Consider the following 17,582-nt stretch of genomic DNA (forward strand, 5'->3'; position numbering starts at 1 on the left):
GACACAAGGGAGCAAGAGAGAGATGGTGTGTGTGATTTCCCCTTTCTTGCCCTTTTTTTTTTTTTTTTTTTTGCCTTTGACAGTAAGATGGATGATTGCAATCACAGGAACCATCAGTGAGACAGAGTGGAGGTCTATGGGGCAGTGAGACACAGCCATGGGAAACCAGCCGTCAGATTACTGCACTGCGCTGCCATGGGAACACTGTGCTGTTTATTTGTCTAGAGGTTTTATTGTTTCATATGCATTTTCTTCTCTCTTCACCCACTCCAACCCCACCTCTCCCTTCCCCACCGTGCACATTTTGGTGTCCAGAACATGAAAGCTTCGTCAGAACTATGTGTAGGCTGTGAGAGAGGGACAGAGAAGGCGAGTGTTTACATTTTACAACATAGTAAGCCTACAGTAAGTCAATATGTCTCTTCAAACCAGTGCAAATGTGACAGATTTCATAGTGATTAGACTGGTGTCTTTGATCCCTTGAGAGAATGAGAGGCAGACTTTTCACTCCCAAGTCAACGGATGTTTTTAAGAGAAACATCTGTTGCTGTACAAATGAGATTAGTGTGTCTCTAGCTAGGGGCCATGTAGGTTATGAATGGCACTGTTACTGAGGAGGGGGGCTGGAAGAAAGCTGAGAAGGATCTTTGTAATAAGCTGTAGCTGGTAGTTACAGGGTTTAAATCAAATTAAATTGCCTCAGATTCTGGGTATTCATCAATGCTCAGCTGCAACTTGTTCAACAGTATCACCACCGTTGGTAGCTTTGAATCTCTATCTCATATTGACACATCCAATAATTCACCTTGTTGCCAAGCAACAACTCACCTCAGCCTCTGTAAACTTGTCGGCCTGTGACATGCGGTGATATTTCATCCTGCAGGAGAGACACAGAAAAGAAGAGTTACTGTTTCCATCCCTTTGACTTTAAATTAACTGTGATCTGTATTTCTCTGACCAAGATATGCATGATCTGCATCTTGGAACTTTGTTAATGATTTACATGTTATTTCACTAATTCATTGTCACCTGAGTGATGAACTCCTGTGAGGGGAATCACAAGCCACTGAGTTGTCTCTGCTGAGGCTGTGCAGACTGTGAAGGAATGCACACACTCGATCCTCCCCCACCCTAAGGATTTAAAGTTGAGGGGCCCTGAACAGGTACACAGTACTTTTTAACTAATCGTTCAACACTGATAACACTTGTATGATCCATGAGTAAAATTGTAGCTACAAATAGATAAAAGAGAGTTAAAACAATATGAATATCAACAAGTACATGTGAGTGTTAGAAATAAATTAAAGGCTATTTTAACTAATGCACATAAATGAAAACATTATGGCTACTTTCCATTTCTGTGGTTAGTGGCTGATAAATTCTTAATCATTGTACTTATACTTTTGAATACTTATTCATACTCATCTTTCACATTGCTTTTATCAGCGATGGCATCTCTGTTCTGGTCCATGGTTGTGAAAAGCTTCAGGTGACAGACATTCACGCTGGCTGCCAGGACAGGCAGTACAGGTAAGGGGATAGCATGGATAACAAGGTTTTGGACACACTTTCCCTTTGAATTCAATGGGGTAAGTGTGTCCAAACTTTTGACTGGAACTGTATGTGCACATAAATACTGTACATCTCTCCGCTAACCTCTTTGAACTTCCGGATCTAGCCTGCCGCTGCCTCATTTTCTGGCCTTTTAAGGTGCCTGTAATGGCTGTTGTAAATTGGCTCAAAGTGTGTGATGGAGGGGAGGCCAAGGTTGACTGCAGATAAATGTGATTTATTTTACATAAACAAGGAATTAAGCACAAGGTGGGAAGGTCAGCTGCACCTCTGGTGTGAAATATGTATGGATAAAGAAACTGAAATACATGTAATCATAATCAATACACATAGGATTATATCAACTGACCAGAATGTTTAAATGTCATTTAAATGTCAATGTTTCAAACATCGTAGGATCTGATCTAGCTAAGACTGCAGGTAAATGATTCGCTACAGTATGTAGAAACAATAAGAGGAGTGCCCTTTCTTTATACATAGATAGGTCAAATGCCCAGCACCTTTTCTGTCCAATAGTGGCTGTGCTGTACAAGCTCCTCACAGCAGAATAGTATTGCTTGGATCCTGGAGTAAGACATGTCAAAGAAGCTTCACAGGGACAAAGGAAGGACATTTAATGGATCTATATATAAAAGCCTGAAGAGTGGATATGATTTTTTTTTTTTTGTCACAGTGACTAGATATGCTAATAGCTCCCATTTGTACATGAATAGGTTTATGATGGGGATGAGGGGGTCTGGCTGTTCTGGCCGTCTGAAAGCATTAGTGCTGATAGACGTCAGTGGTTTCAACAGCTGTTGAGGCATCAGCTCATTATGAGGAGCAATATTCACTGCCACTGCGCCTGCAGGAAATGTCTAATTTGACAGTGTATGTGTTAATTCTGTGTCAAGGCCCTAACACAGAGGTGTTAATTTAAATGATCCACATTGCAGCCTGTCGAACCCCAGCATGTGACTCCCAAAGCATGTTCACCCTTTTGTTGTTTTGTTTTTCTGCCTTATTGGTAATACACGCGATAGTAAAAAAAACATCGGCAGAATGAGCATAGCTGTGAGCATTAAACGCCACAGGATGTGTGTTAGTACAGCTGTCTTTTCCATTAGCAAACCATGCCAGATATGGGCTGCAATAAAAAAAAAAAAAAAAAAAAAAAAAAAAGACAAGGTCTGGGGTCTAACAACACTGCTGAGATCATTCAGCTAGAACTCAAAGTGGGAACAGTGCACTGCTATTTTAGGGATACCTGTCCTACTGTGGCACAAACATCGATCACACATTATTGAGCTACACCAGATCCAGACCTGCTTTTCTTTTTTTTTTTTTACATGTTCTAACCACACATCAAAAATCATATTTACTTGATATTTCTGAGGACCACTTTTCAAAATGTGTTATCTTTATTATTTGGCAGTATTTTTTTTATTGTAGTGCCAAACACCTACTGTTGCATCGTACTATGACTGAAAACAAGGAGTTTGATGTAGGTCATGTGTGACAAAAATGTATTTTCTAAGAAACTTTTGCAATGAATCATCTCAAGCAAGTCTTACCTCTGCAAGTTGGTTGTCTTATTGTAATGGTACATGAGATTGTAATAGCTAAGGCCAGGTTTGCCAGAATTGGTCTGTGTTGTATAGTCCACTGAGGTAAAGGGTTTTTGATGTGGGGTTAATGGTGCCACTAAATTTGACTTGAGTGTATATTTATTGCAAAAGATAATGGTTGTGTGAATGGGATACCACATGTCAAAACAGCAGTATGGCTGTGTGAGAGTCTATTACTTTCAAAAGTTATTTTCATCTGCAGATGTGAATAGTCTTCACTACACAAACACAATCAGACAAGTGATTCTCAGTGATCACATGTGCTGGTTTTATTTAGGGTCCTAAGTCATATTTGAAATGAAATGAATGATGGGATCATCATTGATGGTTGGTGATTGGTGGATTGATTTTGTAAACTCTGAAAGCAGGGCTTGGATTTTTACCTCTCACTCTCACAGAAACTGCGGCTACAGATGATCTTTGAGTTCAGTTCGGTTCAGTTTGGTTCAGTCAGGTGCTGGTTGACATCCTCATGTTTTTACGAGTGAAACCAGCGTGTGAGGTCTTTGACCACACCGGTTCTGCCTCTGGTCCTGCTCACGGCTCTGCAGGCTGTACAGTAGTGTTCAACCCAGAAGGCGGGCTGGTGCACACTGTACCCACCCCTCCAGGTCAGGTGCCGCCTCAGCCGGGCCGGGTTGCGCCTCAGCATTAGCAGGTACCGGGCCAACGCTCGCACTGTGGGAAAGTCGTCCACGTGGATAAAGGCTTCGGGCGGCAGGAAGCGCTCGTAGTTCTGCCTGGACGGACCCAGGACCACCGGCACGGCACCGGCCAGCACCGCATTCCATAGCTTCTCTGTGATGTAGTCGGTGTGCTGCGAGTTCTCCAGCGCCAGGTAGAACAAGTACCGTCCGACCAGCCTCACCACGCTGCCGCCGCCGCTGTCCTCCGGCAATGGGCGGCCCGCGCGCCCGAACACGTCCACCTGGATGTACCGGCGGAGCTGGTAGTAGAAGGCCACGCGTGCATGAGACTCCGACCAGTTGCTGATGACCCAGGCCACAAGGCGGGGCCGAAGGAGGTGCGAGCGCGTGGGCCCGCGGAGCGGCTGCGCATAACGGCTCTGGAGACCTTTGGCTGCGCGCTCACGGGGGATCAGATACCCATACGGGAGGAAAATATCAGAATCTGTGCGGTAGCTCATCGTGAGGTTGAAAACACCCTCGAAATACCCCAGTCTGGCTGTGTGTGCGGGGGACTCGTAGTTCATCCATATCCACTTTTGCGCACATGGCCGCGGCTCAGGCGGCAGTTCATCGGTGCCGGTTGCAACCTCCCGATGGTGGATGATCAAAGCGTCCGCCTGCGTGTACGCGCGCCGGTCGTCGGTGAGCGTGCACCCACCGATCTGATAGCGCACGTAGCAGTCCGGAAGTTTGCGAAACCGGCCGAACGGATGCGTCCATATCAGAATCGTCACCGCGCTGTGCTCCTCAGAGACAAAAACAAACGGGTTCAGCGGGAGCGGGTCCGGTAGGTAGAGCAGGCAGGCTCCCAGGAATGACAGAAAACCCACAGTGACCACGCAGACACAGCAGCTTCTGAGGACACACACGCAACATGTCACCCACCTGTCCGCTCTGCGAGCTGGGATTGTGGAGCGGGTTCCTGTTCTCCAATGAGCCCCAACTCCCATCGGCGCCCTTCACCCTGCAGGCCCCTCTAAGGTTCAGAAGCTTTGCCCACAAAGTATCACAGAACTTTAATTAAACCTTTTTTGGAAAGAAAAAAATCGTTCCCAGCGCTCATTGCAACCACGCTGGCACACCCAAGTGTCCTACTTTAACGTCATTGTACTTTCAGGTGCGATAAGGAGCAGGTCAGAAGATAACGTGAGCCGCCTCATGTGTCCTGCCTGCTGTCTGGTGGTGGGGAAACATTGGACAGAGGGTAAAGCTTTGACGTGGCAGTGTTAGTTTGGGTTCCTGTTACCTGTGAATGGGGCTTTTGTGAGGCCTGCTGACTGCAGGTCGGCCTCCCAGGCACTTTTAGGGTTGGTAAACACCTTGGCCCAGGGTGCGGTGTTCTGCTGATGAAATAAGCAATGACATATGTGTGTTTTTGAATCTAGCCCATAAATCATTCTGTTTGTGTAAAAACAATCTTTTTAGGATGGTGGTCAGGGGTCAAATCACAAGCCTGCAGGGTTTAAAGCTTACTGAGATGTAAAGTTCTGACCAATAAACCCCTAAAAAAATTATATATATATATATACATATATATATATATATATATGTGTTACATAAAACGTCAGATCACATAGGTTGATTAAACGTTTTGTGTTTAAGGTTATGAATCATGTAAGAGGCCCTTCAGTCCTCCATGGATCCCTAAAGCGCTACACGCGTCATTCACCACTAGGTGTCTCCCTGTACAAGCACAAGGCGCCCTGTGCAGTTTGTGCAGCATAGTGACACTAGGAACTAATCTCCAAACACCCATGTTTAATTTGACCAATGAATAAACATTTTAACTGGAAATTAGGCATGCTGCAGCAAGGCTTTGAAAAGGTTTGTCTTTTTATTTATTACATCTGACCCAGCACTGCAGCACCCTCTAACCAGAAATGTTAATAAATGAGTCACAGTTTTAATTTAGTGATCTAACACACACACACACAGGGTTGCGTGAAAGCAGAAAACACAAGCCCTCATTTTGTGAATGCGTTCTGATCAAAACTCATCAAAAAACAATGAGGCGGCACAGTTGAAAATCTTGCACCGTGTATTGTGTCTGAGCTCTGGTGGGCAGGAAAAACACGCCGTGACTGGGACAACATTATTCCTCCCCACAGACACAAGAGGATGTCATGAAGCCTCAGTGTGAGTGGGGAAAAAAATGGCAGACAAGGAGGAATGGGAGGAGATGAAGCGAGAAGCATGTGTGTCTCCGCTGGGTCCTCCTCCTTCCTGTTACATCCATTCACTTTTCTTCACCATGAAGGGGAAAAAAAAGTGTTTGTGTGTGTGTGTGTGTGTGTGTGTGTGTGTGCATGTGTGTGTGACTAGTTATCCCCCCTTAAGAGGTTTTGTATTCTTTCTGCATTATTTATCCATCCTTTCATCTGAACAGTTCTATTTTCAGCTGATCATTTACTGTCCTGCCTGGGGTAAACTTGTGTTGGGAAGAATCACATAAAGTTATAGATACATGATGGGGCTGAGCTTAATATGCACATCCACGTCATTCCTCAGAAAAATGTGACACGGGGTGTGAGGAAATGACACGAAGATGAGTTTGAATTATCCTCCTTTAGTTCTGGTTTATTTTAATCATTTTCTCACATTAAACAGAGCATGTAAATGTTGCTGGAAATGTACTATAATTAAAGTTGAACTGACTTGGTGATATGGTGACATTTTGTTCAGCTTGCTCAAATTGGCATTTGTTTGCTTCCACCTTGCATTTTTTTTCCTCTTCCTTGAGAATAACTTTTTGTCATCAAGCTCTATCACTTGCTGTTGCAGACCTTGCCTCTCCATAGAGGGATCAATACCACATCTGTGTTCAACCATCACTGCAGCAACTGGTCACAGGTGTACAGGACATGTGTGCAACAGAGACACAAGGACAAACAGACAAAAGGTTGTGTCATGTCATGTGTCATTTTATTTGGCCCTAGGAGCCATTCTTTTCTGTAACACTACTTATTAGTGGGAGTGTCAGTGGTATACCAAAAAAAACCCCGACATTATTCTTTGCAGACTTGTGTATTTTTCTTTGTACTTTTGTACATTTTCCAGACTTGTGTTTACTGCTACCTTCCTGTTTCTCAAAAGTAATACCACTGTATATGTGTTTTTGTGGGTGTGTGAATCATACCAACACACAGAGAAGCATTCAGTTTCTGATAGGACCCCCAGGTCTTCACTCATCTTCCCTATTGATTTTCTCTTGCTTTCCTTTTTGCACTCCCAGGGGATGGGATGTCTCAATTGGTCCCGGCTGGTGAAGGAGAGTGTGAGCGATAGAGAAACAGATAGAAAATGAGGGAATGAAAAAAGAGAGAAGAGGAGAAAAAAAAAAACACGAAGGCAAAGAGCACAGAGAAAAAGAGGATGAAGATGCAGGAGGGGTCTGCAAGCTCTCTGGTCACAGAAGCCCTTGGTGACCCCTGACCTTGACCATGACCTTTGAGGTTCTCCTACAGGTCAGAGGTTGTGTGAAAGTGCCACTGCAGCGATTCACTACACTGCTGGGTGATGATGATCTTATGCAGCCCCCCCCTCCACCCCAAGGTCTGTCTGACATGATCAGAGTTGCTCTCTGCCCAGGGCTCCCAAGGGCCACACATCCATCTCTACCCCTGCCACACAAGGTCCGCTAAAAGCACCTTACAGGCAGAGTCAATGAGCAGGAGGAAAAGGGACAGAAACAGAGAAAAGTGGGAAAGCTAAAGGACAGAAAAGCTGTTTTATTTCATAGCCTCTAGCTCTCTCTGGGTATAAGATCTAGTTGTCTAATGGCACTGACACAAAAAATGCGTGTTTGGTTCTTTATATTTAAACTTTATCCAAATGGACATGAACCAATTATGCTTTTTAGGAGTGAAATCTGTAGTTTCCAATGTGTTCCTTTTTGTGTCCTATTCAAGAAAAATTTATGTTCTTCTCTAATTTTACCATGGAGTGTAATAAAAAGAAAAGTGAGGGGAAAAAAACCCTCTCAAGTCATTCATGGCAGACATGCATAAACCTCTGGAAGAAAAACATGATAATTTGTAGGTGGATTGATAACACAGTCTGTTACTTGTTCCAACTTACACTGCATACCCCCTACTGCTTCAAAGTAATCCAGCCTAGTGAAGCTTCAGTCAAATCCTTGTGGAGTAACTGTGTGTTGAAATGTGGGGAGTTTGAGAAGAGCGCCCGGCAGCACAAAATCAATTGATTTGTGATCTTCCCGACAAAGTCTGCATTAAGATAATTTTACCAAATGAAATTATTACTTTACTCAATGCAGTTTGTTTGAGAAGATGTGAAAGTCAAACATCCTTGTGTGCACAGTTACGCTCTGGTAAATTGTCATTAGAATCAGACAGGTTTAATAGTCTCCCTATAGGGAAAATGCTGTTTGTTATGTGCTTTAGCTGAGACTGATGTCCATTCCATGTTTTATTGTTCATTATGCGCTTATGTGTAGGCTATACTTTCTACTATAGCCTATACATAATAAATGGTAAAATAAATTATAAAATAAAACATGCTAAATAAAAAAAAATCTTTACGTGGATTTTAAAAAGTGAAACTTTTGTGCGAGACTTGTCAAAGTAAACAATGCATTGCAATACACTTCTATATCGAGTCTGTCTTAGTGACATTCAAATTAAATATTGAACTCTTTTTCTTTCGTTCCATTTCACTAGTCATGTCAGTAATATGTGTGGCATAAAAATACATACAGTTTGTATTAGTTGAGAGTTTTCTTTGTGTGATCGTAGAAAATTACTATATAAACACACCATAATGGACACACTGCAAAGCTACTCAACCTGTGCGGATTATCACAGACCTGTATTTCTTGTTTAGCTTAATAACAGGTAGCATCACAAGTCATGCAGGCCAAGCCAAAGAAACACTGATTAACATCCATCCATTTTCTATACCCGCTTATTCCTTAACCAGGGTCACAGGGATCTGCTGGAGCCTATTCCAGCTCTCTTTGGGTGGAAGGCAGGGGTACACCCTGGACAGGTCACCAGTCCATCACAGGGCCACATAGAGACACACAAAGACAGACAACCACTCACACTCACTCCTATGGGCAATTTAGAGTCACCAATCAACCTGACATACATGTTTTTGGACTGAGGGAGGAAACCGGAGTACCTGGAGAAAACCCACACAAGCACAGGGAGAACATGTAAACTCCACACAGAAAGGCCGGGTTGCGAACCCATGACCTTCTTGCTGTGAGGCAACAGTGCTAACCACTCAGTAAGATTAAATGCAAAGTACAATTTGGTAGCCTACATCTTATTACAAGTGTGTTACGGGTGTGAAGGGCAAATTGAACCCAGCACTTAATTCACTGTATTATGTCCACAAATGAAGTATAAAATAAGGAGAAGCTGTGTTTGCTGCATATCAGTTGAGCACTGAGCACCATTTATAGTGTAAAAGGAGGGAGACACAAACACCTTCCAATCAAATAAAGTAATGACCTGAGTTGAGCTAATTCAAAGCACAAAAATGCCCACCTTTGTATCCACACGAACAGAGTGAGAGAGGCAGTATTATCTATGGCAAATTCTCATGTTATTTTTAGTGAATGTAATTAAAGTGTAATGACTGTAAAGAAATGAAAATGATTGCATACAAAAAAGAAAACACGACAGCAATGAAATATTTTTGTTAAAGGCTGTGCTGATAGAAAGGGTGTAGGCTCTGTGCATTCAAGAAAGAAAGAAAAAAAAAAAACAACAACTCCAAAGTGTGAACGCAGGCGTGGATTTTCCACACAGTCAGCGCTCACAACACACTTGGCAAATCAAATTTGGGAAGCCACAAAGTGCTAAAAATGAAAACAATGTGTATAACAGATGTGTTACCTTGATAAACCTGAGCAGCTTGGCTCTGGTTGTGTGTAGAAAGCAATTGGAGACCGAAAAGCTGAAGCTCGGTGTGTTTTAAGGTGCACAAGTTGGTACAGTTTGAAACAGGAACTGAGGGCACTCTAAGTGTAATTAGAAATTCTTTGCACAACCCTCTGAGGCACATCCACACACTGAAGGGGTCAGAGGACATGGTCAGCAGGAGTGACGCTCAAGGGGCAGCTGGGGTTCAGTGTGTTGCTCAAGGTCACTTCAGCAAAAGATATGTATGCAGATTGACACTCTAACCGGTGGGCTGCCCCACTGCAGCAATGACTTAATTAACAACACAACAATCTTATCTGATGAACTAATCTGATTAATATCTGCCTTAAATCAAATTATTGTAATTTAGGAAATCAAGAACCAAATCATGTGCCAAGTGTAGGTGCACTCTATGTTTTACTAATTCTTCAAATGGCCGACAAGGAGTTCAGCCAGCCTTGATTTGATTAGTGTGCTGAGTTATTACATCAGTGCTTTTAAATAAAAAACAAAATATATTCATTATGCAACTCTAATGATTGTGTTTGTTTTATTATTTACTGGAAATAATTTACAACAGTCCCAGTTAGCCTGAAAATGACAAAAATGATTTAAATGTAACATAAAGTATATGATGATATTTATAACAATTGATCATTAAAAACTCAACAAAACACAAGATAGGTCGTAGTAGCCTATTCATAGATTTGACTCTTGTTTTTTATTTAATGTGTGCAGTTGTAACAGAACAGTGGTGTAACTTTGCTGGTTTAAAAACAAGCATTAGTTTGAGCTTATAATTCAAGAAATAATAATAATAAAAAAAACTTACTTCTTCAGCTCACTTTTTATTTCTAAATCTGACAATCATGATGAACTTGTAGGAGCAATGACAATTGATTTAATATTTTCTGCTGAGTGGAAACACTGCTCCTCAGTGCTCCACCAGAGGGGATCTTTTGCTTTTTTTTTTTTTCTTTCTTTCTTTTTAGATAAGCTATGGCTTCCAAGTAGCCTCCTGGCATTATTTTTTGCATAACATATAATGTGATCAAACAAACCACATGGTTAAACATCGTCTCTTCTGGCGCTCACACTTCCTTTTTTTTTCAAGACAATAAAACTAAGAGTAATTGAATGGCTGTTCGGTTATTTACCTGTAATATGTGAATGTTGATAAAATTGCTATTTAAACAATTATAATGGCGTTATTAAGGCAACACTGCCGTGAGGTGACTCCGTTCCGTGCAGCCGCTGTTGCCGGGCAGGGTAGCGGGCAGAGTCCGGTCCGGGTGTTCCGGCCGCCCGGTCCCCTCCACTGAACTCCAACCCCCGCGCTCTCTATCAGCATCTCATTCCTGTCTCAATATGTCTCAAGATGGCGGCCAATGCAGGATCGATGTTTCAATATTGGAAGCGCTTTGACTTACAACAACTACAGGTCAGTCCAGCTCCTGCTCAAACCCTCTACCTTCTCTTCGCCTCGGCCGTCTCGTCTCTCTCGTGGGCCGTGGTTTGTGTTTTTTTTCCGGCGGCCGTGCGGTAGGTGTTTGGGAAGAGATTTGAAGACCTCTTCCTCACATTGATGAAAGTGGCTCTCTCGCTGATCAGAAATTGATCCTCTTTGTTCAATTCAACATCGATCGGACACTGCAACTGGGCAAGCCGGGGCGACGCCGCGGGGATGCGCCGAGATAAAAACAAAACGGCCGGGCTGCGGTGCGAAGCTTTCGGTTAGCTATCTTTATTGCGTGTTGTTCAACTTTTACCGGAGCGAGTAGCCGTAGTTAGCCCGACGCTTTAGCCGCTGTGAGGTCGGATAATTTGGGGGAAAAATAAGTGCGACTCGTTATACGGTGGCGCTGTGGTGACACCAACCGAGGAGACGGGCAACACCGACAGACAACAGCGCTGGGCTCGTGCTTTTTCCTGCTTTTTAACTGAGAAATTGCTAAGTTTGGTTGAGGGCGAATGAAAACATTAGCAACATTATCGGCTAACGGCTTTGAAGCAGTTTATACTGAAGTCGTCTCCGTGATTATGGTTGATCAACTCGGCCGTTTTTTTTTCCGGTTTCCCCTGACGGCAATTACACACCGTGAGGGTTTTTTTACAGACATTGCCACGTCTGTGAAAGTGGACGGGACGAGACAGCGATTGTTGAAGCGGTGTGGTTAAATTTAAACGGCAGGAGAAACGTGAACGACCGTGACCTTGTTGATTATGATGAACTCCTGCAGAAATGTCCCAACCTCACGCACGCCTTAATCTCGGCGTGCACAGAGGAGATCCGTGGCACAGTGAAGGATACGGGGGGAAATATTGGGCCTGGTGAGAGTGTGAATATAGCCTGTGTATATTAGAGCGGGTTTGACCTATCACAAGACACGCAGACAATGGCACTGTTGTGTTTTCGTGGCATTTAACGTGCATTGCTGAATTTCAAATCACAATTTATGAATATTAGTAGCCCGGCCGCCGTCGTCATTAACATAAGATCGCCTTATCTAGGCTAGCCCGATTGTTCATACATTATTTTGTAAATAGCACAGGCCTTGAGATTTAAACTTTTATTTAGGTCATGATGCCCCTATGACTGTGTAGACAAAAGGACAGTGAACAAGTCTTCCCAGCGGGCTTTGTGTTGCACTTAATGCCACATCATCAAGGCTTCACTTCTCCTATTTATTTGATCCTGTTTGGGCCTCCTACTCGTGCCCCCTTGTTCATGCATTATGTAAAAAAATGTGAGACTGCTTTCTCTTTTCTTCCCTGCACTATCTATCTCCCCCCCCCTCCTGCCCCCCCCCCCCCCAATCTTTCACTCCCTCACATCCCCCTCCCTGTCTTTTAATTTTTTCTCCCCCCCCCACCCCCACCCTCTTCTCTGGCCCTTCACCCTGCTTTCACCCATTTCGCCCTGTTTGAACTGGTGTGTGTGTGCGAATTTGTCTGAGATCAGTCCTTTTCATAGATTGACTGCCAGCACAGACAGTGAAGGCACTGCCAGCAGCCAGGACATGAAAAATGCATCGCATAAGTTTGTGATAAGGCCCTGGGTAATTATGGCAAAGGCCCCTATCACAAGCGATTAGTCAGGACAGTGAATCTGAGCGTGTGCAAAAAGGCTGGCGGTTGGCAGGCCTGTCTGCAGGATAGGAATCAGTTGGAGCTGGTGTGTGTGCGTGCGTGTGTGTGTGTGTGTGTGTGTGTGTGTGCGCAAAAGTGCTCAGAACATTCACTGTCTATTATTGATGACATCTTATTTACTCTGCCTCCTGCCGAGATGCTCCTAGAGGAGAGCCTTCAGAGAAGAACCTTTTTTTTTCGTGTTTTGTTTTTAGGATAATGTGAGGTTAGCATGATATGATCATGGTCTACACATACGCCTTGTCAGCCAGTTGCTTTCTCTTTTGCTCGGTCCTTATGATTGAATGGACACCGTGCACTGTACCCTTACAACCGCAGTCAGTTTTTGTCTCTGGGAGAGGCACCAGCAAAGGGATGTTTTCTTTCTTTCTCACTTGCTTTTTTTTTTTTTTTTTTTTTTTTTTTGATGATGAAAATCCAACCCAACCTAGATGTCAGTAGCTTTAAGCCATCATAGCGTCTATTCCTCAGGCTCTAACTGCTGATGTTCATTAAAATCCTATTTGATCAGTGTGTCCTATTCTCTGTGTGAGAAACCAGCTAGGTGGTTGTTACAGGACAGAGAGTGCTTTGAAACAGCACAGTGAGCTGTTAACTTGTCTTCTCTGCATGCTTTTTTTTTTCCCCTCCCTGCTCCCCCCCACCACATACGCACATACACACACACACACACACACACTACTACCACCACCACCACTACAAACACAAATGGGTGCAACAGTGATGCTTTTAGCAAGGTCTCGCACACTTGCAAAATGGATCAGTGATTCAGAGATGATGGCAGGGTGACAGTGAATTACAGATGGAGGAGGTTTTAACGTCTGTAATCCCTGTCCGTCCATTACAGAGTTGAGTTTCTTTAGAGGGGATCATCACTCTTCTCTCCTGTTGTTTTTCCTTTTTTTTTTTTTTTTACTCTTTTTTTTTTTTTTTTTTTTTTTTTAAAACCTGTCGAGCAGTTTGCTGGAACACAGTGTTTCTACTTGAGAGAATGTACTTTGTTACAGGCAAGCGTTAATAAGTTATGAGTGACTAGCGTAGCCTAAACCTATGAATCATATATTATTTTGTACACTCTTGGAAAATTAAGAACAGACTTCACTGTTATACACAATTCCCAATTTAGGCCTAATAAGCCTGCATCTCACCTCATAACATTTCCTGGAACAAAGCCCCCCTGAGCCATTTTGAAAAATAGTTCACTATGTTAGTGGACAGCTTAATAGTGACTTAGATGAAAACTGATCTGGAGCTCGTTCTTATTCACCACCTTCTAATGGGTAAATTTAGGAAAAGGGTTTTGTAAGCTGATCCCAGAGCTGTGGTCAGTGGCAACCTGAGTAGTTTAAATCTCTCAGCGACTGGCCCGCTGTTGTCTGCAGGAGTTTTAGTGTTAATTTATGAGCTGGTTGTCTGAACTCGCTGGTAGGATATTTTTACCCCTCTGTTGCTGCACAGGCTGGGGGAGCATAGAGGAAGGGGCATCACGTCATGCTTTTACTGTAGCCAACCGGTTCTCTGCCCAGTGACAAAACCTGGCATCGGGACTGAGGTTTCACTGTGTGTTGGTGGGTGGTGAACAACTAAGCGTGAGTCAGAGAAAGGGATGAGTGCATGTCAGGTCTTTAGTCTGCCCTCGGTCTACTTTGGTCAGGGCTCTGTCATCCTACTTTCGAAGAGGTTATGGTGTATCCTTGTGAAGGATCCACTGTATGACTGAGAGGGATGTGCAGCTTTCAGAGAGCTAGGGGAAAAAGAAAAAAAAACTTCTGTAGCTTATCAGTGGGCAATTCTTAGCTGAGGCCTATACTTCCCAACTCCTCAGTGAATTTAGTGCACGTCACACTCGGGCTCTGTTTCCTCACCCTCCCTCTGCTATGGGGAGTATCTACACCAGACAGTTTTTTTTTATATAATTTAATACAAAAATTAAATATGTTACACACTCTGACAGCCATAACCTGAATGCCCAATTAAACAATTTTTATGTTGGCGTGGTAAAAGAAAATTTCAAACACTGTAATCTGATGTTTGGACAAAAGATAAAAAGCATTTAGCCAAACTTTAAAAATAGGGGTATCCAAAATGGATGGAGTCAGCAGCTCTTAATGCAGGCTTTAGGCAAAATGTGTGACAAACAGACATGTTGCCTTCAAGGTGTGTACATTTCTGCTTATGATAAAAATACACACCTTGTTTTTTTTGTTTTTTTTTTTGTTTCCACATAAGTGTTATTTTGGATTAAGTAAATATTTTTAATTTGTTGTATTTTACATAAACAGCTTGGCCTTAACAGGGTTCAGTTGCTAGGGCGTTGAAGCTTTCCTGGTGTTTTTACCTGTTTTCTAATAGTTGACAGTGAAGAGGCAGACACAGGAAACATGGAGACAGAGATGGGCTTGACAAGCAACAGAGAGCCTTGTCCTGAACTGAACTATGAACGTTGCGGTGATGTGGCATCAGGTATAGCCATTTGGCTACCAGGGTGCTCCAGATGAAACTATTCTGATATAAAATAATGTAATAAAATCATTTATATCTCCCCTGTACACAATAACACTTAGTAGTATTATCATTTCATTACTTTGAAATCCTATTTTTATTACCCCAAGAAAGTATATTTTTTTATTTTTTCATTCAGCGGTTGATGCTGTTTTGTTAGACGATATTCAGAGATGTTATGCCTGAAAAACTGGCACCACAAAGACAGTCGGTAGGGTTAGTTTTGTTTTGTTATAAGCTGTTAAAATTTAAGTTCCAGTATTTTATTACAGCCAAATTGTGGTCATCATAATATAATAGAGGGGCCTAGAGGCAATGTGAAATTTCTGTATCTGGTTTCTGTTAAAGCCTAGTTGCAGCTTTGCTGTGGCACAGACTTTTAACAGTGTAGCTGTGCTGCTACTCTGAAACATCCTGAAAGGTTAAGTGTGCACTGGGTGGAGAACATGGAGGCAGTAAATATGTGACGTAAAGAGAACACATGCCTCCATTATTGTTGTTCTAAAATCTATATTTTTGAAACAGTCACCAAACCATTAATTTCATCATGTACATATTTTGTTTTGTTTTTTGTTTTTGTTTTTTTTAAAAGGAATGTAGATCTTTGAGTAGAAATCATACTTTATAGTGTCAGGGTAATGAGCATGTGAGAGCACATTTTCTTCTATAAATAAATACTTATGTTTTAGAACATTTATTTGTGTTATTGTCAAATTAGTCCTAAGAAAAAAAGGTTATACCCTTGAAGAAATCCTAAAAATAAAAATGGTAAACTCTTGGCAGACTTGATCGTGCCTGAGTATAATGATATTAATTTGTGACACATAAACTCTCTGCTGGCGGCATTGGCCACTGTTGTACTGAGCTCTTAGTCCCTACAAAAAACAAAAAACAAACAAAAAAAAAAAAATCACACAAAGTAGCTCTTCAGTTATGGTGAAAAACCTTTTGCCAAAATTTGATTTAAAAGAATCTTGATACATTACTTTCATGTTTCCCACCACATTTCACTGTAACTACACAGACAAAACGTCCACCCAACAACTAGCAACAAGAGCGCAGGGGGCAGTTTCCAGAGACCTATTTTCAAGTGGCAGGCATTATTTACAGACCCACTTGGAGTCTCTCTCACCTACAGCATCATAGAGTTTCACCGTATCTCATGACAGAAGCATCCATTATTCTGCTGCTCTGTATTCCAGCAGAGAGAGCATGGGCTTTAGTGACTGGACACTTCTCTTCTGGCTCACTTTGGAATACACCAGCTGAATGTTTCCACTTGTAAGTTTGAAGACGATGCCAACTTTCTTTAAAAATCAAGCGTACACTTGAAACGGTGCCTCCAAGGCCGATGTAATCTTGTATAGTCTATTGTTCATCTTGTAATATTAAGCCTAAGGTTTTCAGTAAACAAAAATCTTGCATTCCCAAGGGAAAAAAAAAATGTCTGTTCTTGTCCATAGATGACTGGTAAAGTAAGAATGCACACACAGTGGGGTGCCGCAAAACAGTCAAGTCACACACTAATTTCTAGTTGTTCTGTTTTTACTTCTGCACCACATGTTTTCTGCAATCTTACCTTCATTAAGGTGATGTTTATTTAAATGGCAACTTTATAGTAGGTAGTATTATTGCTGTTTTTGTAAGTACTCCGCAAATAATTGAACCTGTCTTACAATATAGCATTTTATGGCGATGGCTATTATATTAATGTTTTTTAATCAATGCTAGGATTGTTTTCTTGATTAAGTGATTAGTTTTTTAGTTTACAGAATGTCACAAAGCTCAGCTGAATTTCCTGAAGCCCTAGATGACATCTTATATTAAGTTTACAGTGATTGAAAATGTAAAAAAACTAAGCAGACAACCCTCACAGTTGAGATGCAGGACTGCGATTGCTTTAAAGATGAATCGTTTGTCAAAATAGTTGGAAATAATTTGTCTGCGATTTGTTTTATTTTCAGTAAAAAAAAACATTATTCTTCACTGTGTTTTCCACTCTCTGCACTCATGTCGCCCTCCACATGCAGTATATGAGAATTTAGAATCGACTGAGGAAACCTAAGAAATGTGTGGTGGGAATAACTTTGAGTAATGACAACTCTGCTGAAAGATTGACTTAAAGCAGCCGAGGAAATCTGAGCCTTTCGAAACCTTTTGATTGGTTGTTA

At 42.2% G+C, this 17,582-nt stretch overlaps 2 protein-coding genes across 6 annotated transcripts in view; one reads left to right on the top strand and one right to left on the bottom strand.

Moving 5' to 3' along the window:
* Window positions 1-3,657: 3,657 nt before the first annotated feature.
* Window positions 3,658-4,818, bottom strand: LOC113134240 (alpha-(1,3)-fucosyltransferase 4-like). The gene has a single exon (XM_026313505.1). The coding sequence runs from the start codon at window positions 4,816-4,818 to the stop codon at window positions 3,658-3,660; it is 1,161 nt and encodes a 386-aa protein (XP_026169290.1).
* Window positions 4,819-11,048: 6,230 nt separating this feature from the next.
* cux1b (cut-like homeobox 1b) overlaps window positions 11,049-17,582 on the top strand; it is a 59,418-nt gene continuing 52,884 nt past the window's right edge. For 4 of the 5 annotated variants that reach the window (XM_026299317.1, XM_026299313.1, XM_026299314.1 and 1 more), the window contains exon 1: window positions 11,049-11,200. In XM_026299317.1, coding sequence (XP_026155102.1) covers window positions 11,138-11,200 — 63 coding nt within the window. In that variant the 5' untranslated portion in view covers window positions 11,049-11,137. Of the gene's footprint in view, window positions 11,201-16,539; window positions 16,693-17,582 lie in introns of those variants that run through there. The other variant, XM_026299315.1, reaches the window with a different exon arrangement.

This window comes from Mastacembelus armatus, chromosome 13 (assembly GCF_900324485.2).
Source record: "Mastacembelus armatus chromosome 13, fMasArm1.2, whole genome shotgun sequence".
NCBI classification, from domain to species: domain Eukaryota; kingdom Metazoa; phylum Chordata; class Actinopteri; order Synbranchiformes; family Mastacembelidae; genus Mastacembelus; species Mastacembelus armatus.

Coding starts and splice junctions, on each gene's coding strand:
- LOC113134240 (XM_026313505.1), bottom strand. CDS start 4,818: ATGGGAGTTGGGGCTCATTGGAGAACAGGAACCCGCTCCACAATCCCA.